The sequence below is a fragment of the Mesocricetus auratus genome, unplaced genomic scaffold (genome assembly GCF_017639785.1).
Source record: "Mesocricetus auratus isolate SY011 unplaced genomic scaffold, BCM_Maur_2.0 Super-Scaffold_100022, whole genome shotgun sequence".
Classification (NCBI taxonomy): Eukaryota; Metazoa; Chordata; class Mammalia; order Rodentia; family Cricetidae; genus Mesocricetus; species Mesocricetus auratus.
In genome coordinates this window covers 32,821,712-32,840,674 of record NW_024429203.1, presented here as the reverse complement: position 1 = coordinate 32,840,674, position 18,963 = coordinate 32,821,712, and the positions used below count along the sequence as shown (strand labels likewise).

The 18,963-nt window shown below is 45.9% G+C and overlaps 1 protein-coding gene across 1 annotated transcript in view; it reads right to left on the bottom strand.

Annotated features, from left to right (window-relative positions):
- Gldn (gliomedin) overlaps positions 1–18,963 on the bottom strand; it is a 47,624-nt gene that overhangs the window by 17,129 nt on the left and 11,532 nt on the right. Inside the window, exons 2-4 of the mRNA XM_005069550.3 lie at positions 12,659–12,710; positions 4,640–4,657; positions 4,224–4,331 (exon numbers count right to left, since the gene is read on the bottom strand). Of these exons, the coding sequence (XP_005069607.1) occupies positions 4,224–4,331; positions 4,640–4,657; positions 12,659–12,710 (178 nt within the window). The remainder of the gene's footprint in view (positions 1–4,223; positions 4,332–4,639; positions 4,658–12,658; positions 12,711–18,963) is intronic.

The following is an 18,963-nucleotide window of genomic DNA, read 5'->3' as shown; positions in this document are numbered from 1 at the left end:
TTAAAAGTATATTAATAGCATATATGGTTTCCATATAAATATTCTGTTAAATGTTATAACATATATACTATAAATAAAATAAATTATAAACTACATAGTTTTGACGATGGATATGGCAGAGTGAAGGAAGGATTTCTTTTTTAAGCTAAAATTAAGTTTCTCTTCCACTTTTGGAAGAAAAACCTGATAGTAGCCTGTTGGGAATGTAGCTCAGTTGGTAGTGTTTGCCTGGGTTGTACAAAGCCTTGGGTTCAACCTCCAGCAATATTTCAAACATGCTTGGTGGTACATCTCTATAATTCCATTTCCTAGGTCATCCTCAACTACATAGGGAGGTTGAGACCGGCCTGAGCTAGAGACCTTGTCTTAAAGAAAATGAGAAAAAGAAACGACACTGGCTAATGCTAATACAGAATTTGCTATGTGCCCAGCCCTAATACTTCATATATACTGACTCATTTTCCCTAAACCACTGTGAGGTTAAGACAATCAGTATCCCCATTTTATAAGTAGGGAAGCTGGGACAAAGTGACCCTGTAACCTGCTCAAGGGCTCACACCTGGTCAGTGACGAGCCAGGGCCCCCATGGAGCCTCTGGGCTCCAAGTCCAGTTCTGTTCTCCATGTTTCTGAAGTTGGAAGCTTGCGGGGAGGGGATGTTGATTCTCCTGGAAACACAGGTTAAAGTCTTAAGTTCAGCCTCATTGTGTCAGTCTTCTCTGCAGCTGATATGGTTCAAATACGAAGTGTCCCTGAGAGGCTTGTGTGTGGGAGGCTTGCTCCACCCGCCCCACACACAGAGATGATTGGACCATGAGGGCTCTGCTGTCACCAGTGGTTTAACACACTGATGTATTCAACATGGAATGGCATTACTGGGGTGCTGGTGGGTAGGGCTTGGCTGGAGAAAATGGCCACTAAGGTCATATCTTTGAAGGGCGTTTCGTCCCTCACTGCTTCCTGTGTTGCCCTCTACTTCCTGGCTGCCACAAAGTAAGGGGATTTCGATTACCTGGCCCTTCTGCCATGGGACTCGGCATTACACAGGTCCAGAAGCATACAGCCAGCTGCCATGCGTGGAAGACTACACTGCAAGAGGAAGGACCATTTTCTCCTTCACACTGTTTGTGTTAGGTGTTCTGTCATAGTGGCCAGGACCAGATGACCACAAGAGCATGTACTGGCTCCTGCTCACCCCAGTCCTGCTTTGAAGGCTGATAGTTCCTAGGTTCATTCCCATCTAGTTTGGGTGGGCTCAAAACCTGCAAACTCAGGGCTTCTATTCTTTCTCCACAATTCCCTCACTGAAACTTGCCCTTTTCTTAATTCCAAGATGCTATTGACGTCTCTCTTGATTCGTTCTCCCACAGAAGCCATCTTCTACACAGCATCCTGTCTCTGCAAAGCTCCTCCCCTGCCTAACATCCTCCCAGTGTTCTTTCTTGATCCGTTGCTGACCCCTTTCTAGGGGGTCACTAGATGTTGCTGCCTCTCGGGGTTCCACTCCTGACTCCCACCCTGTGCTGCTCCCTCCCTAAGAGATCATCCTTACACTTGCCCACAAGCTCTTGGGACAACTCTCTAGGTATTCTTCGGGTCCTGGGGTTCCCTCTGCCTGGACATCTGCATCTCCAGGTCCCCTGAATACCTCAAGACACCTCAGCTTAGCACATCCCATGCATCCAATGGTGTGCCCATGATGCCTTCCCTAAGGCTGAGTTAGAGCAGGTTGCCTGCCTCAGAACCAGCAGTCCATCAAGGTGGGGCTAGACAGGATAGTCTTTGTACCTCCCTTAACTCTCACGCTCTCTCTCCACAGCCTATCAGTACCGTTAAAGCCACCCTCAGACGTCATTCTATTCCATCAGTTTCTCTTCACCCTCCTCTTTCCCCGACTCAGTTCCTTCCCACTCAGGGGCTTCTCACTGCTCCCCAGATACAGATGGACCCTGCAGTTCTCCTCTCCTAAGCCCTCCTCTAGCTCAGGAATGGTTGAAGAAGGAAGGCCTTAGGATCTCCTTCTGGGTGACTTGGACAATGCCTCCCTTGCCCTCAAACCTGAGTTGGCTGAGAACTGAGCAGCCATCTCTTTCCACAGGGCCTGCTTCTTCAGGTCACCTCAGTCTGCCTCTATCCAGAACAATCTAAGCTTGGCTATATTTCTCCCCATCTCTCCCAGGTACAATGCCAGCTTCATGAAGGTGCTGTGGCTCACAGGACAATCTCCTCCAGTGTGACATAGTTTTGTATGATAAACAATTTGATATAAGGGAATTAAAAGATTTCAAGCTAGGCTTAGAATCAAGGTCCTCCAGTCACTCACACTTAAAGTGAGGGTTTCTGGAGTTCCTATTATCTGCTTGAAGACTAGACAGCATCAGAAACAACATAGGTGCCCTACCCACCTGACTGGGGGCCTTGTGGGTTATCTGTCTCAGAAAAGATTAAGGCCCATATCTGATGTCCTTACAAGATCATGACTGTCCCTGGAGCTCATTCAAACTCCAGATAGGATCATTATTAATGTGAGCAAATTACTGTCTCAGATCCACTCATTCTCCATAGTCGTCACTAACAATCCTTCCCTGTAGGAAAAAGGGGGGTGTACAGGTTTCTGAATGGGGCTGAGCTGTGACTCCCTGCATGTGAGTGATATTAATGCCTTTTCTTCTGTTGGGTGTTCTGGTCAGTATTGTTCCAGTGAATGTTCAGAGGGAGGAGGAGCTTCCTTTGTCTCTCCAAAGGCTAATCAGGTTCATCACTTCTGAGCCAGTGCCTAGACCAGCACCTGCCACACAAGCATGTTTTCACAAGTGAATGAAATGTTCTGTCCTTGTGGTTTCTTGAGGACATACTTAATTACATGTCCTCAAGTCCAGGGCTCTGGCCCAAATCTTTCAGAAAGGGCTTCCTTTCTATCTGCCCCATATCCAGTTCCAACATGGTGCTCCCCACCCCAAGCCTGCCCCTGGAATATTAATGTTCTAGCCTTGATCATAAGTTTGATGTCTTCCCAGGATACACTAAATGGTTGCATATTCTTGTAGTCATCGTTATTCTATGCCAATAAGCACTGGCTGTTATAATTATTATCCTGCTAGCTATAATTCCAGCTGTAATTGCTGGCCTGGTGAGGTCCAAGTTGACTTGGATGATGTGAGCCCATTGTCATCTGCATGGCTGCCCCTGAACACACAAGCAGAGGTGCTCAACAGTTCTCTCCCTCTCCTCTGGTTTTCTCTGAGATAGCTGATAGGGATAGCAGAAATGCTAGGAGACGGGGGACTGTCAGAGGCCCTGGGAGGGCAAACTGATTTGAAAGACGCTGCTGCTACTTCTCCTAGTCCGGGATCTGTCCATGGTTTGGAGCTAAGAGGCTGCACATAGAGAACCTGGTACAGTCTCTGGCTGAGATCCACCCCTCTCTGCCATTTTACTAGTGGCCGTCTGGTGTCTGTGAGTCCCCACCATGCCACACGCCCATTTTCTTCAGAGGATTCATTCTTGTCCATCTCCACAGTTCCCACAATGGGGCTGACAGGTCTTCAGAGGCTATCTCACGCTGTCCAGGGCTCCTGTGAGGCCCCACACCAGCCCCTGCTTCTCCCTGAGCACAACAGACACCTTGGCGTCTCTGGGCCTCTACAACAGCCCAGAGGAACTGCCTCAGACAATGAAACCCCTTAGCAAGCTTCCTTAAGAGAGGACCCTGAGTCATGTGCCAACCTTGGGAAACCTGAGCGCTCTCTCTCTACTCAAGCAGTGGGAACTGCTCTTCTAGTCAGGGAAACCCTCTCTGCACAGGCCAACATCAGTCCCTTGAAGTCAACCAAACACAGCAAGCAGCTGGAAAGGCAGTGGCAACAGGAAGCAAAGCGGAGGCTGAGGCTTGAATTAATGTGGGTGTGAGCAGGGGGTAGGGTGGGGGTGGTGTAAGTGGGGGGGGGTGAGCACAGGGCTGGCTGCTCCCAGACATCTCCAGCTGCAGGAAGAGAAGTCAGTTCCTAGAGAGCTGTCCTCTCTGCTCTGACGTAAACATTTGGTCCAAAAAGAAGATTCTTGGCATCTCCACACAGCATCTTCTAGGTGGGAGTTACATCAGTGCCCCACACAGAGCACAAATGCCCTGCCTGCTCTGCAAACAGTGCTTCCCAGGGCTGCTCATCTGAACACAGTCAGGGAGATAAGACACAAAGGAATTAATTGGCAGAAATGCCCAATTACCCATTTTCCCTCTCTTCCCATTCGCTCCTTTTTCACCCTTTGGTCCCTGGAGGCCAGGCTGTCCATCTGATCCATTGTGTCCTGGTAACCCGTCAACTCCTGGGGGTCCTGTGCCAAAGCATAGAACAGGAACATTTAAAGACGTCGTCACTGCAGGTCATGTGATTTCCTTTAGCCAGTGAGTCAGCCAGCATCAGGGGTGTCTCCCACATTTTCCTGCCCTCCCCCACTGGCCTGCCCTCCTTCTAGAACAAGGACAGGTGGAGGGTTTGGTGAGGGAGGTCTCAAGTTAGGGCCACAGAAAAGGATGTGGCCACGGGCACTTCTCCCCTCTACCACCTCTGGTCCTTGGGTCCTGGGGTTCCAGCCAACCATAGCTGCCCCTTGAACAACGAAAATACAAAATAGGTACTTACCTGGTGGGCCAGGTGGTCCTACAACAGAAGAGGGAATTTAGATGATAAGTCACATGAGATAGAAAGAAACCAGAACTACAAACTCCTGCCCTCCTTAAAATGTCTTAAGTGCCTGCTAAGAAAACTATCCCACATCATTTATTTACAGCTTATTACCTTTCTCCCAAAGGGCCTTACAAACAACTCAGCAAAGACTCATTTGCTAAGTCATTTTGTTTCCATTTCAATAGACCCAGTATAATTTCTGAGCTGGTTTCATTATAGATTCATACATCAATTATCTTAGAGGAGGTTTGACTAATTATTTTGGCACCAATGGAAACACGATGACCCTGTGCAGCCCTGGCACAGGGCAGGCATCAGCACGTGGAGGCTCTGTCACTTCAGAGCAGAACACTGGCTGTCACTAAGACACTTCCAAGAGCTCCCCCAGTCAACTTGTCTCCTCCAGGCCACTGAGGAGTAACCCAAGCACATGCTAGCTTTATGGACCTGTATTTTGTTGCATGTAATTGCCTGAGAAAATCTGAGAGCTTGGGTCAGGTGACAAATGCCTTCTTTAGTGTGAAATGATCCAAGGATCTAAGTGGTTTGGATGAATCATTTACACACTGAGCAAATGATCTTGCTTCCAGAAATAGGCATGTCTTATTGTCAGCTTGACTGAGCACTTGGGTGAGCCAGGGAGGATGGAACATGAGAGGACTCAGTTCCTTGCATTTCTCTCGATCATGCATAATGATTCCCAGTCTGAGCTTTTGGCCATCCATGAGGCAAGCATTTCTAAACATATATCATGCACACCAAACTCCACCAAGAAATACCAATTCCGGTATCTGCTGTGTCCATAGTCTATATGAGAACAGTAGATCCTCTGAAACCACAGGGCAATATGAGGGCTCAGTAAAGAAATAGCCCCCAGGTTACTGGGAAAGTTTCTGGGCACACGGAAGTCTGGGGAGAGCTCCCAAGAAGGTCTTCTTTGGGCTATGGTCCTGAAGGAACAATGGGACCGAGAAGTCAGCATACATGGGCCAGAGACTTCATGCAGGGGACAGACAGAAGCCAAGGTCCAGAAGTGGTAGTTATTAAGGTTCAGGATGGAAGAAAGAATAAAAGAACTGGCCACGCTTGCATGGGTAGAGATGTGGTTGAACAAGGCAGTGGGTGGGTTGGGCACGAAGCGCTTGAAAGTCAAAAGAAGATGAGAGACTATGGGAGGTGGGTTCTTAAGCAGAGGGTGTTGCTAGGATATCAGTGTGCAGCTGGAGGATGAATACAGCTAAGTTACCTGAGTTAGAGACAGAGAGCACAGAGAATCAGAGAGGGGCACGGAGTGGGTAACAAAATACGGAGAGACCTTTAAGGTGAAAGTTGGGCAAAGTTGTGGATAAATGTGACTGTTGAGTCGTAGAAAAAGCTAGAAATTCAAAAACTATTTCGTGGAATAAGGAGGACTCCATGTCCAATTAGAAGGAGGTGGGAGGATTTTAGATAAATGGATCCCAGAACATTGATGAATAGAGTCTAGGGACATGGAATTCTTGGAAGAATACGTGTCTGGGAGTAGCAAAGGCAGTGATTTTCAGGGAAACAATACTTTTCACGATAGTTTCAATTTTTTTGAGGGAATAACTCTAGCCAAGCAAGTGAAAGACTTGCAGATAACAGAAGATGGAAATATCTCCCATGTTCATGGACCTGTTAATATAGGATTAATATAGTGAAAATGGACATCCTACCAAAGGCAATCTACAGACTCTACTCAATCCCCTTCAAAATTCTAACACAATTCTTCACAGAAATTGACAGGACAATTTTCAGCTTCATATGGAAACACACACACACACACACACACACACACACACACACCAAACACACCCTCAAACTGGATAGCTAAAGCAATCCTGAATTGTAAAAGAACTGCTGGAGAGATCAGCATCCCAGATTTCAAGTTGTATAGTAATAAAAACAGCATGGTATTAGCATAAAAACAGACACATCAATCGGAGGAATTGAGCTGGAGGTCAGACATAAATCCACACACATATGGACACCTGATGTGTGACACGGAAGCCAGAAATTCACGCAGGAAAAAAAGACAACAAATGGTTCTGGTAAGACTGGATGACTGCATGTAGAAGAAAGCAAGTAGACTCATATTTATCACCTTGACAAAACACATCTCCAAACGGGTCAAGGACCCTCAACATAAAGCTAAATATGCTGAATCTGATAAAAGAGAACGTGGGGAACAGTTTTAAACTCACCGGCACAGGAAAAGACTTTCTGAACAGGACACCCGCCAATAGCACAGGCACTAAGATCAACAATTAGTAAATGAGACCGTATGAAACCGAAAAAGCTTCTATATTGGCAAAGTTTGGCCAAAGGAGCAGGCTACAGTGAGAACCTAGAAGATGGAACACAAAAGGCTGAGAAACACTTAAAGAAATGTTCAGTATCCTTAGTCACCAGGCAAATACCAATCAGAACTTCTTTGAGATTTCATCTTACACCTGTCAGAATGGCCAAGATCAATAAAACAAATGACAGTTCATGCTGTGGAGGATTCAGGGAAAGGAAAACACATATTCATTGCTGGTGGGAGTGCAAACTTGTACAGCCACTGTGGAAATCAGTGTGGAGACTCCTCAGGCAGACTGGAATATATCTATCTCAAGATCCAGCTATACCACTGTTTCATATATACCCAAAGGACCCTACATCCTACTATAGAGACACTTGCTCAACTAGGAGAAAACCAAATAATGTTCTGCTAATGGAGCAGAGCAACAAAACGACTCCTAACAACTTTTGGCTATACCCATAGAGCAGTGTCTTGCTTGGCCACCAGCAGAGAAACCTCCTCCTGCAGCAGATGGGAACAGATACAGAGACCCACAGTCAGACAGTACACAGAGAATGAGAGACCTTGGAACACTCATGTCTCAGGGAAATATGCGGAAGAGGAGGCATAAAGAAGAGCCGGGGGGGGGGGCTGTGGGTCCCAGACACAGCAGGACTAGAGCACATAGGGACTCACGGAGACTGCGACAGCTCGCACAGGGCTCGCACGGGTACCAGAGCGGAGGGTGTGAAGTGGACACAGGCTCCTATCCCTAAACAAGAAGCTATCTCCAACTGACAACAGATTGGAAAAAAAATAGTTTTCTCCAGCGGAGTCTCATTGGGTACACAAACCACACACAATGAACGGCAGGCCCCATAACCAAGAGTAGAAGGCTGTCAAAATGAAACCAGGGGCATTTGTTTTGGAGATTTGTAGTTGTTGTTGCTTATGTCTCACATAGCTTTGTTTGAGCATTGGCTTCTTACTTTTGTATTATGGTTTCTAGTTTTGAGGGCTTTTTTTAAAGTGTGTTTTGGTGTGTGTGTGTGTTTCTTGTGCTTTTTATTCCCTTTTTTAAAAATTCTGTTTTCTTTTCCTGTTTGTTTTTTAAACAGAGAAAGAGGAAGAAGACATGGAGTTGGAGTCCGATGGATAGGGAAGTAGGGAGGATCTGGGACAAGATGAGAGAGGGGGAAACCATGATTAGAATATATTGTAGAAAAATGATTTATTTTTATAGTTCACACCTTTAATCTCAGCACTCGGGAGGCAGAGGCAGGTGTATCTCTGTGAGATCGAGGCCATCCTGGTCTACAAAGTGAGTTCCAAGACGGCTAGGGATACAGAGACTCTGCTTAAGACAAACAAACAAACAAACAAACAAAACAGTGATTGGTTAAAAAGGGGTTGCGCCTCTCAGTATTGTCACGTTACCAGCAGATGGCGCACACACACACACACACACACACACACACACACACACACACACACACACACACACAGAGGCTGGAAAGGGCACTGAGCATGGGACAGAAGCAATCATCTTCTCTATGGGATGCAGCCAAGCAGAGACAAGGGATGATGGGAGTCAAATGGGCACCAGCGGCTTCCAGGAGAACCCGGTAACCGTGTCAGGGGTGAACTTTAGTGCGGAGCCCTGGTGTTGTGTGTTTAGGATTGTTAGCTCTTCATAGTTTTCTAATGGGGGCTTTTCTAATACCTTTCCCCAAGCCCCACTGACACCCTGACTACAGACCTGTCTGAATCCAGAGACTCGCCCACCATGCTTCTTAAAATCAAATATCTGGGTGCCCCTTGGAGAGTCTAATTCATTCTGGGTTAAGAGTGAGCCCCAGAACCTGTGTTTTCACCAAGCACCCCTGGTGAAAGGCATGCAGATGGTCACAAATCCCCTAATATGAGGTGATAGTTTTCTAGAAAAAGAGTTAGTCACTGTCAGCACTCCTTAAAAGGGTCCCTGTGAATGTGGGGTCCCTGTGAATGTGGGGTCCCTGTGAATGTGGGGTCCCTGGAGAGTGGCGCTTCTGTTGGGAAGTACAGTGCATCTAGCTTGGTCTCTAAGAACTCAGAGCCATCCCATGTCGGCACTCTCTTCTTGAGTCTCAGGTGCCTGTGCTGAGATAGCAGAGAGTCAAGGTAGCAACAGCATGGTGCTTCCGGTTATCAGAGGAGGCAGTACCAGGAGGGGCATCCAAGCATCACTTTGTGAAAACTTCTGGTGTGTTGTTAGGTCATTAAGGTTTTACTGTCTGTTAGTCAAAGCATGGTCTAACCTGTACTGGCAAATAGATACCTCTGGCTATAAAATGATTTGGCAAATGCCATGTTGGTGTTATTTCTCGTTGTGGGTTTCTACTAGCAGACACGGAAGAATCTTAATAGAGGCAAGAAATGCAGCCTTTACAGTTATGGGGAAGTAATAACTAGGAAGTATAGCTTCAAGAGAGGACATTGGCCAGGCTAATACCGCAGGCTTCTGGATGACCTGGCTCCATCCACAAGGGCTGTTTCAAATCAAGGGGAAGACAACTGTCTTTGAGTGTCTGTGACTCCCTTCCAGAGATCCCCCTGCTCACCTGACTGGAGGTACCTGAAAGCATAGCATGACTGCAGGCGAAGTCCCCACCCTTTCCCTGAAGCCTGATTTTTAAAGAAATAAGGCTTCCATCACACCAGAAACACCTCAGATGGGAAGGTCCAGGTCTGCTGTTTTAGGGGGAGCTAAGGGGAGGCATGGCTCCACAGACCTGAGGAAACCCAGGGCTATGCAGCCCTGACCTCTCTTCCCCAGCAAGGGCTCTGTGGAGGGTACACCTTCACCAGTGTAGCTGCTCGCCAACTTCCACTGTACAATCAGGCCCTTCTCTGGGGCCCAAGGCCGGCTCTGTCTAGATCTCTCTCCTGCCCACAATCCACGCTAGTCTGTGAGCCGAGGCTCTCTAAGCACTACCAAAGTTGCCCAGTTCAGTCCTGGGTCCCTCTGTCCACCCTTCTGTCCCCACCCCCAATAGAGACGGCATGGTCTGTCCCAAAGCACCCACTTGCTTTAGCAACTCACACTTTTTCATACTTAAGTTTTTAATTGAAGAGTTTCTGTGTAAAAGGAGATCCAATTTCAAACCGACACGAAAGAGGAAAGTGTTGGCTTTTGAAAGCGTATTCAGAGGTGAGGAAGAATTACCTACTCAAGCCATTCCCACTGTGCCGGCTCCCTGTCACTCTCCTCTAAGTGGTCTCGATAGCTCAATCCTGCACATTCGCTGTGAGCCCGGCTCTCGGGTCTCTGTAAGAATTGGAAAGAGGCTTTTTCTGTGCCTCTCAGCCAGGCTTTTGTGCCTGTCACTCCATCCGTCTGAGCATTTCTGTAGCACTCATTACCCTCACGTGTGGGCGCTCTGAAGAGGGGCTTCCACAGATGGAAGAAAGGCACTTACACCACTAGAGTTTCTGGACAAAGGACTGGGCTTTCTGAAGACATTCCATTTTCTGTGAGGGCTGGATGCCACTTACACAATTCAATTAGCATTTCCCAAGAAGCCACGGGATGATAGCTTGTCTCTCTGAGGCCAAAACAAGGGAGCAAGAGTAAGCCTTGGAATCGAGGCCCCACCTTTATTTCCTCACTCATAGAAGCCACAAGTTCATCTTTTTGACAAACTAACTCCCAAGTGAGGAGAGAAACTGAGGCAGACACTGTAGAAATTGGCCGGGTTCCTGACATCCAGGTATTGACTGTGCAGGACCTCTGTACCCCGTGAGGTGCTAAAGTAGGGACAGCAACCTCAGAGTCCTAGCAATAAACGTCAGCTTATGCCCACAGAATCATTTAGGGTCCACAGACGTGTTTGTTCCCTCCATTTGTACTATTTTAATGGAATCATAATTTCCTTTCTCCTCAGGACGCCACCCTTCTCTGGAGAGGCAGGGAATAGAACATCTGGAGTCAGGCTCTATAGGACAGGTCAGATTGTCACTTGGATTAGGGGCAGTGAGGGTGACTGCTCTGAACCCAGTTCTCCTTTGCCCTCACTGTCACATGACCCGCCATTAAGGTCAGAGACAGGCTTCTGTCGTGCTCACATAGAAAACCACATCACTACCTTGCATGTTCCTGTCAGTAACGCCAGTACCCAGGACACTGAAGATTGTCACACGTTTGAGACTAGACTGGTCTACATAGCAAGATCCTATCTTAAAAACAAGCAAACTCATCCCACTGCCAGAGAGTCTGGGAAACAGAACCTTCATCCAGTGACTGATGGAAGCAGAGGCAGACACCCACAGCTAAACACTGAACTGAACTCAGTGACAGAGAGGGAGGACTGATGAGCAAAGGGGTAAAGAATGGGCTGGTTTAACCCACAGAAATAGTTGACCTGAACAAGGGGGAGCGCTTGGACCCCAGACTGATGGGACTGATCCAGACCCCCTGAATGTGGGTGTCAGTGAGGAGGCCTAGACAATCTATGGGGTCTTGGGTAGTATTTGTTCCTGGCGTACAAATGGACTTTGGGTGCCTATCCCACAATGAGGGATGCTCTCTCAGCCTGGACTCTTGAGGGAGGGCCTAGCCTCTGCCCTGGATGAAATGACAGACTCTGGAGATCCTCCATGGAGGGCTTCACCCTCCCTGGGGATTGGAATGAGGATTGGATGGGGGAATGGAGGCCTGGTGAGGGGGAGGGAGAGGGAGAGGGAGAGGGAGAGGGAGCTGGGATTGACATGCGAAGCAAGCTTGTTTTTAATTTAAATAAAAAAATGAAAAAAGAAAACCAAACTCAACCCTCCCCCCCCAAAAAAAACCCCAAAACAAAACACACATACATCCTCCTATCAGTCATTCCTTAGCTCAAGATTTGGTACACCCCCTGGCCAGTCCTTTTCCATGTATCCTGAGCCATTGAGAAGTGGGAATAAGGTGTACAGCCAGCCTCCAAACCCACCTAGCACATGGAATGTGGCACAAGAAATGCTTCATAAAAGTGGCTCAGCAGACAGTGTGACTGCTGTGTAAGCCTAACACCCTGAGTTCGATCCTAAGAACCCACATAAAGGTGGACGAGGTGGAATGACAGAACCAACTCTGTGTCCAGTTGTCCCCTGACCACCACCACACACAGCACGGCACACACGTGCCCTTCCTCCACATCATGCACAGACACAAAGATAATGAGTAAAAGCAGAGCGGCAGTACTCCATGACCGCCCAGCAAATTCGCCCAGAGCTGTCCCTGCTGCACACCTGGTAGAGGGGAGCGGTCGCATCTGGTGCCGCATGGTGCTTCTCACGGACGAGAACTCTCTCTTGTCGGACATTCTTCCCCCCTCTTTGTTTTCCCCTTTAAAACTAGTGGGCATGAAGAAAACATCCTTGGCCCTGGTTTAGGGTCACACACATTTCTAATTACTCAAGCTCTAGTTATTTTCCATGGCCACATTTCTGTGACAATACCAGAAAGTAATACTGTCATAATCATATTACAATTGGTTTTATTGCCATTAAAAACATCTGTTAGAATAAAGAAGATGCTTTTTTAAAAAAAAAAAAAACAAAGTACCCCCAGGTGTGCTGTCTGCCCCTGGCTCTTTGGCTAGCCCCAGTATTGCTACATGCACACAGTTCTCTGGCGAGTGCCGCAGACCTACCTGTAAGGCAGATACCCTTGGTACTATTGCACAGGTCCACCATCACTCGGATCTGAGGAGAGAGAAGGTGATTAATAGCAAACAGCAGGCAGTGCGCTTGGAAGATGTCTTCTGTTCAGACAAGCAGAAAGCAACTAGAAAAATCCCCCCAAGTAACTTCAGGCCAATATGCACATGTCTGAGGAGAACAATTAACTGAAGAATGCTGAGAGCCTGAGAAATGGTCTTCCCCAGGCAAGAGCCCACCAACCGCTGGTTGTCCAAGGCCAAATGGTCAGCCCTGAAAACATATATCCAAGTAACATTATACAGACTGAGCAGTGTGTGTTTATGTGTTTGAGAATATATATGCAGGGGCTGGAGAGATGGCTCAGGGGGTTAGAAGCACTGTCTGCTCTTCCAGAGGGCCTGGGTTCAATTCTCAACACTTAATGTGGCAGTTCACAACTGTCTATAACTCCCGTTTCAGGGGATCTGACACCCACACACAGACATACAGGCCAAACACCAAAGTACAAAAAGTACAAATAAATAAATTATTAAAAAAGAATATATATATATATGTATATACATATAGGTGAGTAATGACAATTGATGGAAAGAGAGGCATGGATTTGAAAGAGAGCAAGGAGGGGTATATGGGAGACTTGGAATGAGGAAATGGAAGGGAGAAATTATGTAATTATATTATGATGTCAAAAACAAACAACCAAACCAAAATACCTGGAGAGCAGGCATGGTGGTACAGGTCATCAATCCTAGCTATTCCAGAGTCTGAGGCAAGAGGATGACAAATTCATGACTTTGTTTGGGCTACAGAGTGAGTTCAAGGCCAGTTTGGTCAATGTATGGAGACCTCATATCTAAAGTTACAGAGCTGGGGATATAGCTGAGCGGTAGAGTACTTTCCTAGCACACTTGAAACTCTACAGTCAGTCCTTAGTAAATCATCAAGCTGCAAAGAAACCTTTAAAAGACCGGTGTCTATTTGATATGAGTACTCATCTAGAGAATGTCATTTTCTTTATTTATTTTTGATGATTGCCCTTTAATGTAAATTCCTTTTTTAGTGAAAGATAATGTTTGGGTTTGGAGAGAAGGCTCGGTAGTTAGGAGTATTTGCTGCTCTTGCAAGGACTGGGGTTCTGTTCCCCACACCCATGTCCAGAGCTTACAACCACCTGCAGTTCAGCTCCAGCGCATCCAAAATCTTCTTTTGACTCTGCACTCAGGTGTACATATGCATACAGACAAATGTAGAGATGAATAATTAAAAATTAAAAAATAACTAAAAAAAGAAAGAAAACGATCATGTTAGCCAGGTGGTGGCACATGTCTTAATACCACCACTCAGGAGTCAGAGGTAGGCAGATCTCTATGAGTCTGAGGCCAGCCTGGTTTACAGAGTGAGTTCTAGGACAGTCAAGGCTACACAAAGAAACCCTGCCTCCAAAAAGAAAACAAAATAAAACAAAAAGGATAGCTTTCTGACTTGAAGAAAAGGTGACTAGGTTTCCTGTGTTGGACGGATCTGTTCATTTTAGGAGCCAGCAGGAAACTCATCCTGAGTGTTTTGTGCCAGCAATAGTTATTGACTGCAGTAGAAAGAGATTTTCGAGCTACCGAATGCATGTCTCACGTCTACACAAATGTAGAAAAACTGAACTATGCAAGAAATACAAGTAGTGGGTCTTCTCAACTGAAATTCTGCACCCATAGATTCAACCAACTACAGGCTGAAAAGAACCACATTTGTACTGTGTATGTGCCAACTTCCTTTGTCATTCTCTGAATATCTCACTACATTCTGCACAGAACTTATACTGTGCTGGATGCTAAGAGCAATCTAGAGGTGATTTAAAGTAGACAAGATGTGCATAGTTACTTTAAAACACTACACAATTTTATAGAAGGGATTTGAGCACCCTAGGAATTTGATATCTAAGAAGGATCCTAGGATGAATCCCCTGTGGATTCGTGTGTGTGTGTGTGTGTGTGTGTGTGTGTGTGTATGTGTGCGCGCGCGTGTGATGTTCCACCCTAGGTTAAGACCTGGAAACTAACCAATACCTTGTAAATGTATGAGGTACTTCCTCCACTCAACAACTCTCTGAACAGAAGCATATTGGGCCATGCTTGTTTCTAATTGTGCCACTGTCTACTCAAGGGCACGTACATAGCCTGCTGGCGGGTGGGGATGCAGCTCAACTCCAGGCCCACTGTACTCTATTATGGCTTTGATAATTACCTTAACATGACCAGACCCCCCCCAAAAAAAGAAAGAAAGAAAGAAACAGATTCACTGCATTTTAGTTATTTTCCTAAGTGAATGTAATCAGCTACACCATGACAAAATTTATTGTCTTTAAAAAAATATATAATTGCCCATTGAGAGGACCAGAAAAGACTTCACAATGATTCATTTGTTGCCTGGGGGATCAAAGCAGCAGTAGTGGTTTGAAACAGCAGAACATCAATAGGGAAAATGAGCTTTTCTTCCTGATACTCATTACTGGCCTGGGACAGGCACAGCTAGAGACTACGGGAGGGAGTTTTCATTTCCTGACCTGTTAGCTTCATTTATGTGCTGAGTGTTAATTTACATGGTTTATAGGAAATTATTCCAACCTTCTCAGAAATAGTCTCTTAATAAACTTAGGCACCATAAGACTGTATTGAAGTGAAACATTCTTCTTGAAAATGTGTGGTCATAAAGTCCCACCCCATCCCAATGATTAAGAATTTGAATGAAGATTTAAAAATTAAGAATCAAAAGTCATAAAATCAAGGCTCTCATATTAAAGAGTCGCACTGCAATGGAGGGCTCCTTGGCTTTTGATCTGGGACTTGAGGGTGTCGAAACGGAAGAGGTCTTTGAAGCCACTACCCTGGGGATGTTAGGCAGGCTCTGTCTACAGCACATCCCTGTCCCCTTACCCATCACTGTCTCACTCCTCATTGCTCTGTGCCAATCATGCTGACTTATCACAACTTTTAGTTGGCCCTGTTAAAGGCTCTGTCAGCCTTTTTCTAACTCCTAGGTGAAGGGATCCACCTGGCTTTTATTTTATCTTGCAGCACTTACTATTATCCAGTGCTGTGCTGATTATAGATTAAGTTAGTCATCACATGCTCCTCGAAGGAACGTGTACAAAGATTTCTGGATTGGAATGCTCGTTGTAACATGGTTTTGTAGTAAAATGAGGCAAACAACTGTACTATAACAGGTCATCAATATGAGACCTGTTATATTAAAAAATGATGTGTTGGATGCAAATATACTTTCTGGAAAAGTGGCTTTGGCAGACTGTCAAGCAAGAAAAGCAAAGATACTCAAGGCCAACCACCTGCAGCCACCTAGCTGAAACTTAAAGTCTTCCTCCCCAAACCTAACCTTAAACATAAATACAAAGTACTCTGACCTTGGCAGCAAGAGTCGATAAAATTAAACAAAGCAGCTGAAAGCAGGTGTAGATAAGCCAGCTTAAAGAGCTTCTTGCTTTCAGAGAGCATATGTGTCTGTGTGTGGTGGTACACACCTGTAATCCCAGCAAGCAGGACGTGGAGGTGTGCGAATCGAAAGGTGAGTTCATGGACAGCTTAGGGAGGGAAATACTTAGACACACAGACACAGGCACACACACACACACACACACACACACACACACGAACGCACGCACACGCACAAGACAGAGACAGAGACAGACAGACAGACAGACAGACAGACAGACAGACAGACAGACAGACTGACTGGTGGACACGAAAAAAGTCAGGATATTTTTTTAAAACTGTGGTAGAGCTGCTGTAAAATTGAAACTTTGTGCAAATTTCTTGGTATAAAGTCTGTTAGCCTGTGAACTGTGTTTTGTATTCATAATAAGCTCTTGAAACTCTAGTTTGATTTGATGGAGGTGGCCTGAGGTTCAACAGTGCAACTCTGGGGTTTAGGTCCCAGCTGGCGCTCCGTCCTGTCCTGTAAGAAAACCAATGGGGCCTAGGCATTAGGCATTTGTCAGCTCAAGAGAGCCTATCCTACTCATCTTCTGCAAGCCTGGGTCAGTGGCTCTTGTCATTCGTTCTGCTTGGGATCCTTGAGAGCCCCCACAAATCCTCCTCCTCCTGAACTAGGGGCATCTCTCTAGATAGCTGTTAGTCCCTCATCATCTTTACTAAGTTCCTCAGCTAGGCTCCCCAGGAAGCCACATCCTAGAGGATGGTCTTTTACCAAAACTGAGTACTTTATTTCCCTTATGAATGGCAGGGTCTGGGTCTAGTACACAGGCTGGCTTTGAATTCATAACCTTCCTGTGCTACGATGCCTGCTTGAGTACTCGGAAGCAGAGACTTTGGAAGCTGTTAGAAGCCGCCTCTGTTTCTCTAAGCAGAAGTGCCACAAAAAGGGGACTAATATAGAAAGAATATAAAGTAGTTATTTTAATTGCATTCCATATGTTCAATACCTCAGTAGTAGAACGTTTGCCTGGTGCATGCAGGAACTGGTTCAAGCCCACGTTTTACGACAGCACAATCTCTCCCCACACCTAAAAAACCCCAGAGGGTCACTGAGTGGGAGAGATCAAGAAGATCAATAATTAGGGGCTTTCACCAGCATGGAAGGAAGAAAAACAGAATTCATGTAGAAATGACAAAAAAATCCAAAAATAACTGTAAACTATAAATAGAACATCCAGCATGATTAATAAATATGAAAGGCAAAAACCATGAAAAAAGAGAACACCAAGGTGAGTCATAGTAAAATTCCTTCAAACATGAGATGGACTCTTAATGCGAGGTAGAGAGACAGGACACATCGCATACGGAGGAGCAAGCTGAAGGTAACATTATACTTCTCATCGGAATGTGCAAGTGAGGGTGGGGGGGTCACATGACTGGAGGACTCAGACAGAAACCCTTCTCCTGTGTTCTGTTTGGTTTTGGTTTTGTCGTTGCTGCTGTATCGGGGATTGAAGCCACGTGCTTCACAAGCACTCTGCCACCAAGCTATGTGCCCCTTGTGTCTGTGCCCGTGTGCACACACACATACCCCACACAAATTTCATCTAGAATTCTTATTCAAAGCAGTTTTGTAAAATGGAGAAAAAGGAGCTATTGAGAAAAAGAATATAAAACAGAAACATAGCTACTTAAAGGGAGAGCATTGAAGAGATAAATGGAACTAAAACTAATTTTCCTTTTAAAGAGAAAAAAATTGAGTGGACATACAGTGAGTTCCAGAGAACACCTATGGTCCTTGCATGGATTATACATATAATCGAATCCTTTCATTAACTCATAGGGTGGACACGATTGGGGTGGTCAGGGCTAAAGCAATCCCACTGCTGGAGTTCTTGGTGGAGATGAAGGTCTGGGTCACACGGAAGCCTGCCTTTTAATGTTTAGGCTTTTGTGTGGTGTGCCCTAGCGATTGAACCTGGGACATGTGCATGCCAGCCAAGTCCACTTCCACGGAGATAATTTTTAGACTTGTAAAGATCTTTCTTGTGGAGAGGACAGAGTTCTCCTGTCCCTGAGGGTTTTCTTGTGTGTTTCTCTTTTTGCCACATTCAATCTGCAAGCAGAGCCAGTACCCCACCTCTGAACTAACCACAATTCCGCACCTTTTCATTTGTCTTTGATCCCTGCCACCCCTGACCAGATCTGGAGACTGACCCCTTTTCCTTCTGCATAAATAGTCACAAAGTTCGATACACTCTTTTCTCTTACTACTCCTCGAACGCAGGCTTTCCTCTCCACTCTGATTCCATTGTTCTGACCACACACGAGTCTTTTCTTGCCTAAGTTAATGTAGTAACTCACTAGTCTTCTTGCTTTGAGCTCATCCCTACATCTCAGGCTGCAGCATCTCTCTTCCTGGGAAGCCATCTTCCTTCTGACTTCCTCCCCCAAAGGGGCTACATTGGTTCCCAATTGCTTAATGGCTTCATTCTCGACTTCTAAAAAGTGGACATTCAAAGCTTTCTCTCACCTATCCAGCCAACCTTGATTCCATTTCTCAGCCCAAGGTCTCCAGTTTAGGGAGGTCTGGCTGGGTTCTTCCTCTTATGCACCATTGTCATTCCAATCCCTAGACAGACACTCAAGTCACAGTTTGCACATGGAACACTTTGCCCCCCTTGCTTGCCCAGGCTCATCAAACTGTCCTTCCGTAGCAGCAATGATTTCCTTCAGTAATGGGGATTAAATCCATGGTTCCACACACACTGGTGATTATTCTGCCAGCAACTCTCCTTTTAAAGACCTCTGATGTCCCCAAAATGGAGAGGGTATTTTCTTTTTCCTTCTAA